The sequence below is a fragment of the Sphaerodactylus townsendi genome, linkage group LG06 (assembly GCF_021028975.2).
Source record: "Sphaerodactylus townsendi isolate TG3544 linkage group LG06, MPM_Stown_v2.3, whole genome shotgun sequence".
In the NCBI taxonomy this organism is placed as follows: domain Eukaryota; kingdom Metazoa; phylum Chordata; class Lepidosauria; order Squamata; family Sphaerodactylidae; genus Sphaerodactylus; species Sphaerodactylus townsendi.
In genome coordinates this window covers 61,130,411-61,147,582 of record NC_059430.1, presented here as the reverse complement: position 1 = coordinate 61,147,582, position 17,172 = coordinate 61,130,411, and the positions used below count along the sequence as shown (strand labels likewise).

Here is a 17,172-nt window from a genome sequence, read left to right as displayed (position 1 = left end):
GCTGCTTGTCTTGTATTTTCTCTTCTTAATGGATCTCCGTCTTTGATTTAGCTGTTTGTTTTTTCATTTGCTGCCAGAGAAAATTGATTGGTGCTTCTCAGGCAAAACAGAGCCATCTGAATGATCAAAAGGAGTTTCAGTCTAAATACAAAGCAACAAACTGTTTTCTCATTGTTCCTGAAATCCTCAAGATATTGTGCAGGCCTAACATTACTGGTTTCTTTTTTGCCTGTGTGTGGTCTCAAGATATACCCAATAGGTTTTGGTGGCAATACATCACCAAGGAGATGTGCCAAACTGAAGGATTTGTTACTCCAGTACATAATACTTTTCATAATGGCCTGCATGTCTTTTCTTTTTTTTTATAGACAGTGTTACCCAAAATGGTGGGTAACTCCCACTTTTCAGGTGGGAGAATTAGTGAGAGCAGACTCTTTGACTTAGCAAAAGGTCGGAGAAGCTCGAGATCATTGTTGCCTATGTATAGCAAGGTCAGCTGTTGCAAGAAATTAGCAGGAGAGCAAATAAAGTTTAACAATTTTATTAAGGGATAATAGAGTTACACAAGCACACAATAATCAAGGAAGCAGAACACACACACAGTCCTAGTATCTAAGCAGTATTGAGTAGATAGGTTTGGAATAGATTAAGGGAATTGGAAAGTAAGGGTTATAGCCACCTGATCTTGGAACAGAAGGTCTGATGAACAGAGCTGACTGACCCATGCTTAGTTCTGGTAGAAGAAAGAATGTGATGTGGGACAGTATCAATAGACAGAGAGGTGTCCATAGACACTGAATACTGGCTTCTGGGAAAGGAGGCTTCCTATAGGGAAAAAGGGACCCTCGGGGTTATGCAGAGTAACCCTTAAATCTCCCAGGATAAAAAAACAGTCTTGCCCTTCTGAGGAAAGACAAGAGGCAAACATCAACTTTAAGTGTTGATTTGTTAATCTAATAGCTGAAGCATTACCTTAATGGGCCAAGCTTGGAAATGCCTGAAGGTGGGAGGAAACTGATGAAATTACAGTTTCTATAACAATAGCAGCGTAAATGAGGTGGTAAAGGAGAGATTAATCAAAAGAAGTGGTTTTGGGGTTAATACAACAATGACTAGAGCACTTGGGACAAATACATTAACAAGTCCTTTGTTCTCACGGGGTGGATAGTCCAGGACTGGAGATGGGAAGTGATAGCTTCCAAGACAGAGGCATTGTGTTCTCTTAATCCCTTCAGGAAGGGGGTGTGACATATTTTGCATGGCAAATACAGGCAAGCACAAGTCCAGACAAGATTTTACGGCCTCCCCATTCTGTCAAGGTGCTGCTGTGCACCCCAACGGGAAGGCAGGATGGGTAGTGACATTGTTCTGTTAAAAACAGGGCTCCTTCAATCCGCCATGGGTCAGTCTGGTAACAACAGAAAAGCATGTCCTGTGTTTTTCATGTATCTAACACAACTGAAGACATGGTATTGGATGTGCATATATGTAATGCTTCATAGCACACATTGTTGAAGGGGGAAGTGAATACAAAGAAGTAACATTTAACCACTATCAAATAAACCTTGAAATTTATTTCAAAATATGATTTTAATATCCTTAACAGACACTTCACAATAAATCACTAGCAGCAGTGCATGGATTTAAATCTTGATACTTTAAAATTGTAATCTATTTGTTCTAGAGCACTGCTGCTGAAATCACTGAATGGCTTTAATGTACAGAGTACTAGAGGTTCTGCCTCTATTGAAATGTAATCTGAATGCATTTGTTTTGAAACAACCCTATAGATTTCAGTGATTTCAGTGAAGGCAAGGACTGCTCCTGCCTGGCTGTTTCAGTGATTTCAGTGAAGGCAAGGACCCTTCCACACAGCAAATGTATAGCAGGTTGCAGTTGAAATAAAGGAACTGTTTTTGCATCCACATGCATCTGTGCAGGTAGCCATTGGAGCCCACATCAACAATCCAGGTTACTGTTGTGCCTTCACACAGAGATGCATCTATTTTTTTTAAATTACCGCCCACCTATGCAGGAATGCACAAATGAAACCCCACAGCCATGCTGATGTCCCACAATACAACTATCTCCACCTGCATAGCTATATAGCTGCAAGCTGCAAAATTAAAAAAAGGAGAAGGAAAGCAAATAAAAAAGAAGAAGAAGAAGAAGAAGAAGAAGAAGAAGAAGAAGAATTTGGATTTATATCCCCCCTTTCTCTCCTGTAGGAGACTCAAAGGGGCTTACAATCTCCTTGCCCTTCCCCCCTCACAACAAACACCCTGTGAGGTAGGTGGGTCTGAGAGAGCTCTGAAAAGCTGTGACTAGCCCAAGGTCACCCAGCTGGCGTGTGTGGGAGTGCACAGGCTAATCTGAATTCCCCAGATAAGCCTCCACAGCTCAGGTGGCAGAGCGGGGAATCAAACCCGGTTCCTTCAGATTAGAATGCACCTGCTCTTAACCAACTACGCCACGACTGCTCCTGCCTGGCTGTTTGCTCACCAGTTGCTGCAACCTGGGATTTTTGAAGACTCTCTTCTTCATCAATTTTCAACAAATGTGGATTTGGAGAAATAACACAGGGCCAGAGGCATAGCGGGGGGGTGGGGGATGGCACCCAGCGGAAAATAGGGCCCCCGCGCCCCCCACACCCCATGCTAGATATGTTCCTCCACATCCTCCACACCCCATGGTAGCTATGCCCCTTCACCCCGCTTACCTGAGCCAGTGGCAGCCTAACAGGGCAAGGCCGAGGGGCGCCATCCCCTCAGACAAGCTGAGTCAGCATGGGGGAAGTAGTGGGGAGTACAAAATCGCCCCCACACAGCACACCCCTCCTCCCTTGCACCGACCCGGGAACGGCATGGCTGGAGAGGCCAGCAAAATGGTAAGGCCCTCTTCCTGGCCAGTGCCTCGGTGCCTCTTCCCATTCGTGCATGCCAGGCAGGGAGGTGGTGCTGGGCCCACAGGAGAAGGCTCAGCTGGCGCACTCAGGGCAGGAAGTGGCGTGGCTGGTGCTGTGGAGGGCATGCTGGCCAGGGAGAGGCTGACCCAAGCACTGTCTCCCTGCCTGGTGTGCCCAAATAGGAAGGCCCTCTCTCCAGCCAGCGCGTCGTCAGCAGCGCCGGCCATGCTGCTCCCGGCCCTGGGTGCACTGGCTGAGCCTTCCCCCTTGGCTGCCTGGCAAAAATAAGTTCACAATAAAAAACAAAACCTGATGGGAAGGTAAGCTGGCTGCATTGCAGACTGCAAGTGTTCAAATAATCACAGTGATTTAATTCTCTTCTTGTAACCAGTGGAAGTTGAAATACTACAGCTGATAATGTATTATACTTTACCCTAAAAGTTTACCCTAAAAGTTTTCATCAGTTGAGAAATGGTGAGACCATCTTCACCTTCACTGTTCTGTTGTATTTCTCCATTTATGTATACAGGCAATTATTATAATTTCATCAGCTGTATCCATCTATACTTGTGAAGGTTAATTAAAAATATCTAGAGACTCTGTTCTAGCCTTCCTTGTAGATATCTAAGGAAAGGTTACACAAGAATCTGGTGAGGGGCATAGGAGTCTGGGTGGGGGAATCCTCAACCTGAGGGTTCCCCTGTCCGGATTCTGCTATCCCGTTACATCCTCTCTAAGGGCTGTGGAAGCCATATGGGGGGGCATGACAGAGCCTGTGGGGCATGGGGGAGGCACAACTGCACATGGCCTCCACAGCTTTTCCCCATTGAAGAAGGGCTGTGGAGGCTGCACTCCCTGGATTCCATGTAAGGATGGGGGGCTCTGCCTGCACCGCAGTCTAAGGAGAGTCTGGGGCTCGAGCCCCCCACCCCTTGGTTATGCATCTGTAATAATGCTAGGAAAAGCTGAAGACAATAGGAAAAGGGGAAGACCGAACATGAGATGAGCTGAGTCTATAAAGGAAGCCGTGACCCTCACTTTGCAAGACCTGAGCAAGGCTGTTAACAGTAGGATATTTGGGAGGACAGTGATTCATACTGTTGCCATGGGTCAGAAGCAATCTGATGGCACTTCATACACACACGTTTGAAGGAAATGCTTCAGTTGAATTTAGAGTTTCTGGCAGCCTGGATAAAAATGTCCATTTAATAGTGGCTTAAGGTATTCCTTCATATGAAGCCTGTTGGATGACCTTGGGCTTTAATCCCATTTCAGGCGCTCCTACCCCCGCTCAGCACACTTTTTTTAGAACCTGGAATAAAGTGGACCTTTTAAAAAAACACGTGGTCAACCTGGAGCGGTGGGGAAATTTGGGGGGGGGGTGTTTGAATCCAGATTCGAACTACCTGCCCTTGCGAGTGACGTGGAGCCCTCCATCCAATCAAGACGCAGTGGGCTGTGAGCATGCACAGCCCTTTTAAAAATTTTTTTGCTGACCAGAGATCCACGTTGATACAAAGCTACATAGGGCCGGTTTTGACTGACTGAATAGAAGGCAATACAAAGCTGTGCTACATGTCGTATCCACGTGGATCTGACTACATGGAGGTGCGCGGAAACAGGGCTTTGCTTTAATCGTCCCTTTCTTCGCCTCCGCGTAGAGTCATTTTGCACATGCTTGTGCAAACGTGGATACGCAGTTTGAAAATAAAAAAAATTTTCCGCCCCAGCACAATGCAGCAGCCAATCAGGATAGTCCGAGCGGATCGCGCGTTTGATCCGCCGACACTGGGGACTCCTGCGTGGCTGCGGCATTTCTGGGAACAAGGGGGAGAAGCTGCAGTGGGGCACATGAAACTGTGCTCAAAAGGTCCCGAATCTAACCAAACTGATTTGAATCTACTTTCATTTTTGAAGCAGGGAATTGACCACAATTGATGTGGACTTTAGCAAGTGCACAGTTAAAGTGGTCAAGAAGGTAGAAAGTGAGGATTCTATTATAATGAAGTACTCTGGCTCCATTCCTATTAAATTTAATAATGACAAACAGTATAATCCATGGCATGTCTTTTCTGAATCAAGTTCCACTGTACTGGAACAGGAAAGGATGCAGCAGTTTGCAACCTAAATCACACTGAAAGCAGTGGTATATAATTTGTTCAGTTAACTTCAAAGGGGATAAGCAATTCAGCAATAGTAATGTTTTGGAGCATAAAGTTATGGGGATCAGTCCCTTTAAAGTGCCATGCCTTTTGAAGGTGCTGAGGAAAGAACAATAAAAATATATAAAGTAAGATCAGTTGACATCAATGGATCTTATTCTTATGCCTACTTACCTGGCAATATGCCCTGTCAGATTCAGTATGATTTACTCCATAGGATCAAGTTGTTGTTGCCCAACTCTACTAGTTTTTAACTCAGATTTTACTATGCACACTACATCTAAGTAAATATGCACAGAATTTCAATCTTCACAGTAACTCCTTACAGTTGGCTGGAAGCTCTGTCTGGTAATGCAGTTATGAGGTTGAAGATGTATGCTTCCACTGCACAGACGTAAAAACTTTTCATGTAGTTTTAATATCAAAAGTTCTAACAGTGAAAAGTTTGCCTTATGGCATCTGTTAGAGGCTAAGCCTGGCAACTGATCAATTACAAAAGGGAACAAGACATTAAAATAACAGAAAAAAGCTGTTGGATAATCATGATTCATAACAAACCAGAGCACCAAGTGCAAAATGCTTACACAGTAGCCAAGACTGTTCCATAAAATCTTGCAGCCAACTCAGAAATGCCAAATGTATGTTTAACCAGGGTCAAGTGTAAATAGGCCTGTGACAGCTACCATGTTATTGTCTAGAACACCAAATGCACAGCACCGTAAACTGGGGAGGGGGGGGGGGAACTGATAATTTATTGTGAATTGTTGAGGGCTCCCGTGGCTGGAATCAACTGACTGTTGTGGGGTTTCCAGGCTGAGTGGTAGTTTTTGCTCCTAACGTTTCACCCCATCTATGGCTAAGATCTTCAAAGACATGGCACAGTTTATTGCATTTGCAACTATATTTGCAACTGCATATGAAATTGCATTTGCAAATGCATTAGCATGTGTCTGGGTGGATTTCATTGGCAGTTGTATTTTAATATCTCTGGGTTTTGGTGTTTTTTAAAGTTCTTTTTTTCAGGTTCTGTTGATTTTCAGACTCTCCCTTTTTCATGAAAGTGTCCTGGTGTTAGTATATTCCATCCTACCATGAAACACATCTTACCATGACATGCCTTTTCAGATGCCAGCCATGGATGAGGGCAAAACTTTAGGAGCAAAAGTACCAGACCATGGCCACAAAGGCTGGAAAACCCAGAACAGCCAATCCATATATCCATATATCTAATATAGCTAATAAATCTATCTAATTCTGATCACAGGGTCAGAGTATGGATCCTAAGATCTGCACAGTGGGGCCATATACAGGTTAGGGAAAGTTTTTGCAAACCTGAGGAAACCCTCAGATTTTCAGAAAAATCCTACAACAAAAAGTTTTTGTAAACACCCCAAAATTCAAATTAAAGGAGAAAACAGATTTTATGAGATGTCATAATACTTTTGCTTAGCAATCCCATTAAATACATTAAAAGAGGCCCACAATTGCCACTACAGAAGGGGAATTAAGGTGGTGCAGAGAGCCAGGCATGAGAGACCAGGAGTCAGGTGGAAGAAGCAGTGAAGGAAAGAGGTAGCAGTGGAGGCAAGGGAGGGAGAGGTGGCAAAAGAAAGAATAGGCAGGCAAATAAGTGAACCAGTGGTGAAGAGGCAGCAATAGAGGTGGAGAAGTGATAGAGGAAGAGGAAGTAGCAGCTGTGTCAGGAAGGTGAACTACCAAGTGAGACATGGTGGTAGCTGCAAAGGAAGGAGAATGTAGCAATATGTAAGGAGAAGAAAGAATTGTGGATCAGGAAGAAACATATCAACAGGGACCAGCATGGGTAGGCGTGATATTTCCTCCCCACTTGTATATACATACTCACAAACCATATTTTAGTTTCTTATAAACCCCTGCAACATCTAGTTCTAATGGTATCTCTGGTCCCTGGACCTTTTCTCTTTTCGTTCAGACCTATCTTCATGTCTAGAAACCAACATTGCTCATATTAAGAAAGGGGGTAGAGGGTATCATATTTACCAGGATAGAAGTAAAAAAGAACGAATCAATCATATACTCTGGATATTTCATTGATAAATATAGGAATATGTATTTATCACTAATTTTCAAGATATGTGTATATTTTTTGATATATTGATTTGAGTAGTATTGCACCATGCCAAGCGAGTAACCTTTTTTGGGCATGCATCTTATATAGAGACACCTTCCCATTTGTTTCTACTATAAATATAGTTTTTCTTCCCTATAAAGGATGAATGCCACAGCACTCATAAAACAGTGGAATCCTAATAAAATGCCTCTGTGCATACTGGCACTATGGCATTACAGTATACACTGAGACACATTTTGGCATAGTGGGAGATGCAGGCATTAAGCAGAGTCTTTAAATGACAACACAGAAAGAAAGCTGGAAGCCCTCTTGGTGAGAATTTCTGAAATTGGTCACCTGGTGACAGTGTACAGAAGCACAGGAAAACCCCATGGAGAGTTAGGTGGTTGTCATTGGGCGGAGGCTCAGGATGACTACCGAGTGCCCAGATGCATCAGAGGGCCAGAATGGAATGGGGTTGGAAATGTTTTTGGAAAGCTGCTTTACTCTGAATTAGACCATTTAGTGTACTGTCTGGGGCCGTTTCCTCACTTTAAAAAAAAATCAGAGGCAAAATGGTTTTGTAAGCTTCGGGTGTTTTTGAGCACACAGTCACGCTCCCCACTGCAGGTAGTCGTGTGTGGTTTCCCAAAAGGCGCTGTTCCGAACAGGAACAGAAATGACGCACGCTGAGGGGTCGCGAGGGCGGCAGAATCGGTGCGGCTGCGTCGTCGCCACTCTGGTAGTGGGGAGTGCCGCTGGAACCCGCATTACTTGGAGCGAGTAGCGCGCAACAAAAGGTGAGTGGGGAAACGGCCTGAGTTGTGATTCTCCAAAGCGTCAGGCAGAGGTTCTTTTGCATCACCTACTAACTGGAGATGCCAGGGACTGAACCAGGGAACTATTTTATGTTATGGCTTGAGTCCACCAGTATTTTTCCTAGTATGGAAGGATTTCTGCTGGTGGGGTATGATTTTCTATCCTTAACCCCCCACCCCAGCACTCCTCCTGCAGCCCAAAAGGCCTCTTGAAATGCTGTTTTCAAAGGTCTCCCATCCTCCCGAAGCAATACTGGGGGAGGGGGCTGCTGCAGGATTGGGGAGATGAAAAAGCCTGTGTACTTCATCACAGTGGTGCATGAAATCAGTCCACTAATAAGATTCTTTAGACACACTGCCCTGTGTCACTGTGTCTCCACACACAAAAACAAAAGCAGCATCTTTATTTCATACATAACCATCAGTATAAAAATGTTTATTACATAAGAGCTGTTTTGTATACAATATATTATACTGCTATAAGCTGATGCAAAGACTGTGTTCATACTTCATAGTTCCACTTTGTTTCCAATATATTATATTGTTTCAATGCCACAACCACATTTTGTTTAAAACAGAGAGTTCAGTAGAAATGTGAATTGATTTTAAATTTAAAAACTTTTTGTTGTTTAAACAAAATATGTTTTTTTAAAATTGTGCCTCCAAATTAAATTATTTACTTTGCTTAAGTTGTCTCAGCATAATCAGGTGCTGTTTACTCCAGCATATTTACCCCCACCCCCCCTTTTTTTTGTCAATTTGTTCCAAGGAATAAATTGCAGATAGCTTTATCTCGGTGAAGATTTGAAATAAAGTACAAAAAGAAACAGGCCAAAAGCACTGAAAATAAGAAGCCTATATAACTGTGCTAGGAGAAGTAAAATTTAAAAAGGAGTAGCAACTATCAACTCAGTGGTTTATAACAAAGCTAGTAAAATTCAGGCCAGTAATCTTAAAATGTAATGAACAGCGTTTTAACATTCAACACATGAAAGGTTAACGAAGGCGATGAACTTTGTGTAACCTAAAACGTTTCAGATGTTGGAGTTCACCAGATATAATTGGATTCAGGTGGCGTTTGCCTCTCTTCGGCCCTTTTAGGTGAAGGTGTGTGTTGCCTGTGCTTGGTGCCTGTTGGCCTCAGGGCATTTGCAAGGTTGGCTCCATACCCTGAAAAATGATCCAGTTCAAGAGTAAAGAAACTACAAATGCAAACCTGCTGTTTTTCACTGTTAATATTTCGCATGGAAAGAGTTTTCTGTCCTTGAATGCAGCAAGAGACCATACAAACCCTGGCACCATCCAAAGCAGTGAAGTGTGACTCAGATCTCACTTGGGCAAAAAAATTTTTGGACTTTCTTCAGATGGCACTGTTGGAGGGAATGGCTATCATAGCTGATAGGTGTTAAATTTGTGTGCCCCATCATGTTTTCTCGTCAATCTAGTTTGGCCAGTTTTTGTAAAATTTGAAGTTCAGTCCCCAAAAGTTTAAGATAATCTCCCCAAAATTGTACCAGTGATGCAGCAATAGATGTATGTTTATCAGTACCTATGGGTAACACTATGGTTCCCTTAATGATTAACGTACTCCCTATACTGGCTAGGGCTTCTGCCTAATCTTTCATTCATATTATTGACTTGTATGTCTGATGGTTTTATCTTGCTGCCTTTTAAAAAAAAAGAAGCAGTAGCGTTGCTTTTTATACCCTGCTTTTCTCTACTGTAAGGAGTCTCAAAATGGCTTACAAGCAACCCCCACACAAGGCATCTTGTGAGGTAGGTGGGGATGAGAGAGTTTTAAGAAAACTGCAACTAGCCCAAGGTCATATGATTCCTTCATATGAAGGAATCAATCCCGGTTCTCCAGATTAGTATCTGCAGCTCTTAACCATTGCACCATTACAGGCTGTCATAGAGATTATTTTACTTTTTAAAAATTAATATCACATTTTTCAGACCAGTCAGAGCCAACAAGGCAGCTAACAACTAAAGACACATAGTGTAAAACATAACATAAATTGAATTAAAAACGAAAACTAAAATATACATATAGATTAAAAACAGAAAAACTTCACACAATAATATAGGGCAGGGAGGAGGGATTATTGACGGAATACCAGATGAAACAATACAGAAATGCCATGATCACTAAAACCTTCACTAAAACCTTGGTGCCATGATCAAAAGACCATCTCTCAGGTTGCCACCTCCCTAAATATAGAAAAGAAGCACCCAAAGCAGGGCCTCAGAAGATGACTTGGTGGTTAGATAAGTTGGTGGTTAGATAAGTGGTTAGATAAGTAGGTGGTCCTTAAGTCATGCTGGTCCCAGATCATACAGGACTTTGAAGGCACCTTGAATTGCTCCCAGGAACAATTGGGAACAAGTGAAAATGAACCGACTGCTATGATATGGTCCCTATGACTCATTCCAAACTACATCCTGGTTGCAGCATTCTGTACAAATTGAAGTTTCTGGACCACTGGCAATGGCAGACTAAATAGAGCACACTACAGTAATGAAACATAAGCCCTTTCCGCACGGGTCAAAAGCAGCGACGGCGGGCCGGTAAAACAGCGTTTTGGCGGGGACTGCTCGCACAGGCTCTGCTGCCAAATCGCTGCAGCGGCTCCCGGCTCCCACCCAAATGGTGTTTTTGAATGTCGCTCAGGGAGTGAGGTATTTTGGAAATTCCTGCTTCCATTTAGTGCCATGCGAATGGCACCAGGTGGAAGCCGGCGTTTCTCTCCCAACCCTCCCAAACACTCCTTACCTCCAGTCACCTTCTGTCGCGTTGTGCAGGCCAGGAGACATGCCCCCTGGCCTCATTCTCCAGTGTCGTTGCTCTGGCAAGGGGGGGGGTGTCTCCTGGCCTCCACAACGCAAAAGAAGGCAACCGGAGGTAAGGAGCATTTGGGAGTGGCGCAGCCTGTGCGAAGGCTGTGCCCCCGCCGCTGCCGCTTCCAGCGGGACCGTCCATGTGAACGATCCCGCGGGGGTGCGCTGGCATAAACTATGCTGACACACACACCCCTCAGTGCCCGTGCAGAAAGGGCCATAGATTTCACCAGTGCATGCAACACAGTGGCCAGATATTTTCTGTCCAGGAAAGGCAATAGCTGGCTAACTAGTCGAAGCTGGTAAAAGACCGTTCTGGACACAGCTGCCACTTGCTTGTCCAGCAGTTGAGCAGGGTCCAGTGTCACTCCTCCCACAAGCTATAGACCTATTCCTTCAGAGAACAGCAATCCTAACAGAGCAAGAGTCCTTCTACCCATCGATAGCACTTTTATTTTTCAGGGTCATTAAGTTTTATGCTGCACATGAGGCTTTTATACAGTTTTGTGTACTATGTTAGTTTATTGCTTCTCTTGTTATTGTATTGCTGTTTTAATTTGGAGATTGCCATGGACAATCCTGTTCAAGAGGTGGTAAAGAGATTTTTCACTAAATAAGCAGAACAGACTGTTTAAAACTATTGTGTAAAGGGTAGAATGCTTCCACATAGGAACATCAGTGCTCATGTAGCTATCACTTGCTTCCTTTTCCCTTCCTTAGATTTGAATGGTTATCAAAAAGCAGAAGCAGAATCATGGTTAGTGCCATCACAGAAGAAGGCCAAAATAATTTCCATCGAACCCTTATAAATACTTATCTTTACAAAGCCTAAGGTAGATTTCAGTCTCATAAAATCCAGGGAATGTGCTTTGAGGAATATTTTGCAATAAGCAAGCAGAATATCTCAATAATTCAAAGACTTTCTTGACTATTAAATAAGTTGCCCCAAACCATTCAAAAACTGTGGCACTGGGCTACTGCTGCTAGTTGAACCTATTTCACAGCAGCATGGGTCCATGTTGTCCTATGAGGAGCAGGTACTATTGCTGGATGTAGCCTAGGGGCTTTGCATAAGACTATTCATTCATTCATTCATTCATTCATTCATTCATTCATTCATTCATTCATTCATTCATTCATTCATTCCATTTATACCCTGACCTACACCGAAGTCCCAGGGCGGCTTGCATAATGGGGTTGAAACCCACCTTAAAACATACAATTCTAAAAGCATAAAACCATTAACATTAACAACCACCATAAGAACATTGCTTGCAACATAATTTTGGGAGGGGCAGGGGAGAGAATGGCTAGATACTCCTTTCATACAACTTTCACGATGGATAAGCTTCTGTACTGAACGGCCTGATTGTATTTCAGCTGGCAGATGGGAAGGAATGCCATTGTGCCTCCCCTATCTTAAGCTGTCACTCTGCTGTATATTCACAGGTTGGAGAATCAAGTATTTTTAAATGCCACTTACTTTTATTGCAATACCTTCCATGCCATCCATCCTGACATTGGCACTTGTTGGGTTCAGTACAGGTCCCATATAATCCACAAACAGGTTCACAAACCGCTGAAAGAAAATATCTGCTCTTAATTGCTAAACCAACTTTATTTTCGTTGAAGGGTCAATATCTTTATTTATGTATAAAAGCAAATCTGTAACATGGACACCCACACATTGAGTCTGAATGTAATACTTAGAAAAGTTTTGGAAAAGCTTTATTCATATTTGAAGTGCAAAACACTTCTGATTTACTGTGTGTCCTAGATTTTAAAAACAAATAACTGAAATAAAACCCTGGGAAAAGAGACATAACATAAATTTGGCACTTACGCTTTGAACAAAGATCTCCTTGGTAGGCTTTGGAACACTTGCATTTATTTTTCCCTGTACATTTACCTCCATTTCGACATGGCTGATGGCATTTGCCTAGAAATAGGAAACAGTGCCTTTAACACCGTAAATGAAAACCAGGCCAATATCACCAGAACCTGGAACAGTTACAAGACAACAGTAGTATGAAGACTATGATATACAAGTGATATAGATGCCATTATAATCAATACAACTGGACTTCCCAGCAATAAGTAGGAGGCAGATATCTTGAGTGACATTGCCTCAATTTCCCCCCTTTCAGAAAAATGGCATGGAGAGGGCTGTTGTTCAATTAAGTTTCAAGGCTCACTGGAAACATAAATACCTTTGTATTCTAGCAGAGAAGTACAAGGAGCAGAGTATGTGTTACACCCACAAATGGGCAACCAAAACCTGGTGCCAGGTTGTTTTAAAGAAAAGCAGCTCTGGGAGAATGGGGAAATTTGACCATTTAACTCAAAATCAATTCATTACCAAGCAGGTTTCTTCAACACTGTGCACAGGATCTGTTACACACATATGCTTGTAACATGTAATCAATCAGCTCATAAAAGTGCTTTGTCATTCTCATGGCTTTTTGCTGCTGTGGTCTGAGAAGGTTTTTAGAAACTGGTGACTAACTGTGCAGTCTTAGACAGACTTACAACCTCCTTAACCTATAGACTTCTGAGGATGGACCATGGCTCAGAGGTAGAGCATCTGCTTGCATGTAGAATTCCCCAGATAAGCCTCCACAACTCAGGTGGCAGAGCTGGGAATCAAACCCGGTTCCTCCAGATCAGAGTGTACCTGCTCTTAACCTCCTACGCCACTGCTGCTCCCTGATGAGCTCCTCAATGTTGATGAAGCACTGAGCCTCATCAGACTTCACCCTCCCTTGGACCCACCCATGTCATTCCGGGGCCGAGGCAGGAAGGACAACATCTGAGGAGGCTCTGTGCCTCATCAGACTTCTGCCTCCTATGGCCCAGCCCATGACGTGTTGGGTTGAGCCAAGGGAGGATGAAGTCTGACAAGGTATGGAGCCTCCTCAGACTTTGCTCTGAGGCTGAGGCAGGGAGGATGAAGCCTGAGGAGGCTCCATGCTGCATCAGACTTCTCCCTCCCTTGGCCCTGACCCCATGCATCCCTGCTGTCGGGCCAAGGGAGAGGCTCTGTGCCTTTTCAGACTTCGTCCTCCCTCGGCCCCACCCACAACATGCAGGGCCAAGGGAGGCAGAAGTCTGATGAGGCACAGAGCCTCTCCTTGGCCCAGCAGCAGGGATGCATGTGGGTGTGGCTCTGTGCTGCATGGGTGTGGCTCTGCCCCGCATGGGGCAGGGCTCCATGCAGTGCACCACATGCACACGCGCAAGGAGGGGCACCATCCAGAGTTTGTTTTGTCTCCGGGCGCTGTCTGGCTGGGGCTTATTTTGGCCACAAATAACTTCTGTGTTTTAGAAACTCAAGCAAAAGACTTTGGCTTTAGTAAAATGATTTAAAACTGGAACTTACTAATTTCACACTGATCCCCCTCAAATCCTGCAGGACAAATACATTTGCCAGGATAAAAGCATGTTCCTCCATTGAAGCAGGTTGTTGTGCAGTTTGCTGGTGGAGATAAAACAAAATATTAACATGAATATATATTTATTTTGAAAATAATTAACCCAACTGGTGATAGTGGAAAGTGCCATCAAGCCACAGTAGACTTACGGCAACCCTGTAGAGGTTTCAAGACATCCGAGTAACAGAGAAGATATGCCATGACTACTTGAAGCTAAATGTTTTTGAGGCTGCTTACAAACTTTTGGGGCTGCCAGCCTGTGTTTGATCCTGTATATATATTTAAGAAAGAATATGGTATAGTTTTGATATACAACCAATTTTTCAGTCTCTTATAAGCAAATTCAGACAAAATGTAAGGTTCTGCTCTATATCCCCCCCAAATAATATATTTCCAGAATGACCTTTTCTATCAAATTGAATGGAATAGCTCTCAGGAAAGAGAACTCTGTGTGTTTAAACACAGACTAGTTGTGACAACAGTTAATGATAGTTCCTGAATCTGACTTATGTGCTGTTGCTGGGAGTCCCTGCTAGGGCTGACAGCCTGAAATGCAAACTCAGAGCGCATGATGTTAAGGTTATTGCTGTATTTGTGCTGGGAATTAACTACACTATACTGGCTTGGTTTTTTCAGTGCAAATTGTCAGCATGTCACAGAATGGATGCTGGTCTGTGCTCTTGTGAAAATTCTGATTTCACTCCGGGAGGTAGTGGGAATTGTGACTGCTCCTATTACTTATGTGACCTGTCAGAGCCAACATAGGCAAACAGAAGCACGAAGCAGAGCACAGGGACTGAACTGAGACAGGGGAAGAGTCTTGACTCTGGAGCCAGAAGGAGTAAAGAGAGAAAAGGAAAGAGGAAATCAGGCCTCTCCTTTTTTGCTGCTGGAAACTTGTTCCTTCCCCTAGATGCTACCTAGTTGGGCATTTAGTCTACCATTCATTACAAATGCGGAGGCCATGGCCTGGATCACACCAATTTTCGCTCATTAACCTATTCTCCAGAGTAGACCTCTGACTTCTCCCTCTTGCTATTCCTTGGAGTCCCTTATTCATCAGTAGCAAAATTTCAGAGGGCATTTGGGGAGCTAGAGAAGTCATGCTCTACAGACATAAATCCATTAGTCCCTGGAGGTTTTGGGCATAATCCAACCCCACATTTGTTCTCCATCAATTTATGTACAGGAATATGAACTATTATTAATCACAATAATAAACCAGAATTAAAATGGTTTCTGAAATTAACAAGTTATCATCTAGCCCATATCACTGAAGTTCCTAACTTACTTGTTCAAATCTTATCCACTCAGTGAAATAATACCCACTGAATGGATGGAGCAAGATAAAGTAGTATTGCTCCTATGGGACTCACTTGAAGCTTTTTGTGTTCAGAGAAAGGTGTGAAAGCATCACTGCACATATGCTTCGCACACAGTCAGGAAACTTGCCTTGTAAGGGATTCTTGCTTTGTTTACAATAACTGTATCAGTGCGCATGAAACTAGACCAGTATAGCTATGGACCGAATGAAAATGCAATGCACGTTTGCTGCAAAGTGGCTTTTTCTATTGTCTTATTGCTGAACACCCCCTTAGTCTAATGTACAAAACACATTAAAAAGCAATATTGCTGAACATGCATCAACCTCTCAACTGAAATGGTGTCATATTAAAACACAAAATATTTGTTAGCTGTGGATCAGTGTGTGTGTGTGTTGTCAAGTCACAGATGATATGTGGCAAGCCCATGGGGTTATCAAGTCAAGAGATGTTCAGAGGTGGATTGCCATTGCCTGCCTGTGTAGCATGAGAGAACTCTGAGCGAACTGTGACTGGCCCAAAGTCACCCAGCAGACTAAAGTCCCCTGCTTTTAACCTAGGCGTGGATAGGATTGGGGAAAAAACAGCAAAGGTGCCCTCCATTAAATCTGGCCTTGGAAAGTGGCAAGTCTGTGTAACCTGCAGAGTTCTGTGCTTTTCAAGAGATTTTTTTTGATTAATTATAACTTCATCAATTAACTGGGGGTCTATTTTCAATCTGCAATTTAAGGCTTTAGTGGCTTAGTCTCTGATTTAATCAACCAAAACTTGGATTTGTAATCATAATCCTTTTTAGCATACCTTTGTCACAGTTGATGCCACTGAATCCAGGTGGGCAGATGCACAATCCAGGCATAACGCAGAGCCCCCCATTCATGCAGTGTGGTGTGCACAGAGCTAATGGAAGGAAATAGAAAGAGGAAATCAAGTGAACGTATGGAACATTAAAAAACGGGATGAAACAGAAGAGAAAGCATTGCAGTTCAAAGTCTATTATAGCTCACAGTTTTCTCTTAAGGTAAGCACTCAGTCTTGTGTGCATACAAAATAATTGATTCATTGGCAGTGCTGCAAATCGGATGGCACGATAGCCACAATTTGGCTTAAATAGGGTCTATAAATGGTATTTTGAACCTCATATTTCTGAGGGAACAAAGGATTAGATTGCTCATAGACTCATGAAGATTACAACATAATATAATGTAATAAACAATATAATGTGATGCTGGCTGTAGAATTGTGGAGACCTTTGAACAAAATACTCTGCATTCCCCTGACGTGGAAGAGTGGGGCATACAAATGGAAGTTTCTCTGAATTTTTGAGGTCCTTCATGTAAAGTATGAAGAGCAGAGACACTGCCTGGCAGTGCTACCGAAGTAAATTTCTGACTTTATCAAATGCTCAGCTGTAGTAAAATCTTTCTACCCAAAGACAATCTGTTTAACGTTTTTTTCACTTTACAACGTGGAGAATTTTCCATTTGGGGATTAGGCTCTGGATCAGTGTTGGGAGGCTACCATAGTGATTACAATGATGGGCAGGGCCAGTGAGCTGGGGCTGCTTCCAGTCCCTTGCACGCTGTTTGGTCTCTCATCTGTCTCCGTAC

The 17,172-nt window shown here is 43.2% G+C and overlaps 1 protein-coding gene across 1 annotated transcript in view; it reads right to left on the bottom strand.

Moving 5' to 3' along the window:
* Positions 1–8,316: 8,316 nt before the first annotated feature.
* Positions 8,317–17,172, bottom strand: part of WIF1 (WNT inhibitory factor 1) — a 62,357-nt gene continuing 53,501 nt past the window's right edge. Inside the window, exons 6-10 of the mRNA XM_048500700.1 lie at positions 16,367–16,462; positions 14,192–14,287; positions 12,656–12,751; positions 12,296–12,391; positions 8,317–9,144 (exon numbers count right to left, since the gene is read on the bottom strand). Coding sequence (XP_048356657.1) covers positions 9,023–9,144; positions 12,296–12,391; positions 12,656–12,751; positions 14,192–14,287; positions 16,367–16,462 — 506 coding nt within the window. The 3' untranslated portion in view covers positions 8,317–9,022. The remainder of the gene's footprint in view (positions 9,145–12,295; positions 12,392–12,655; positions 12,752–14,191; positions 14,288–16,366; positions 16,463–17,172) is intronic.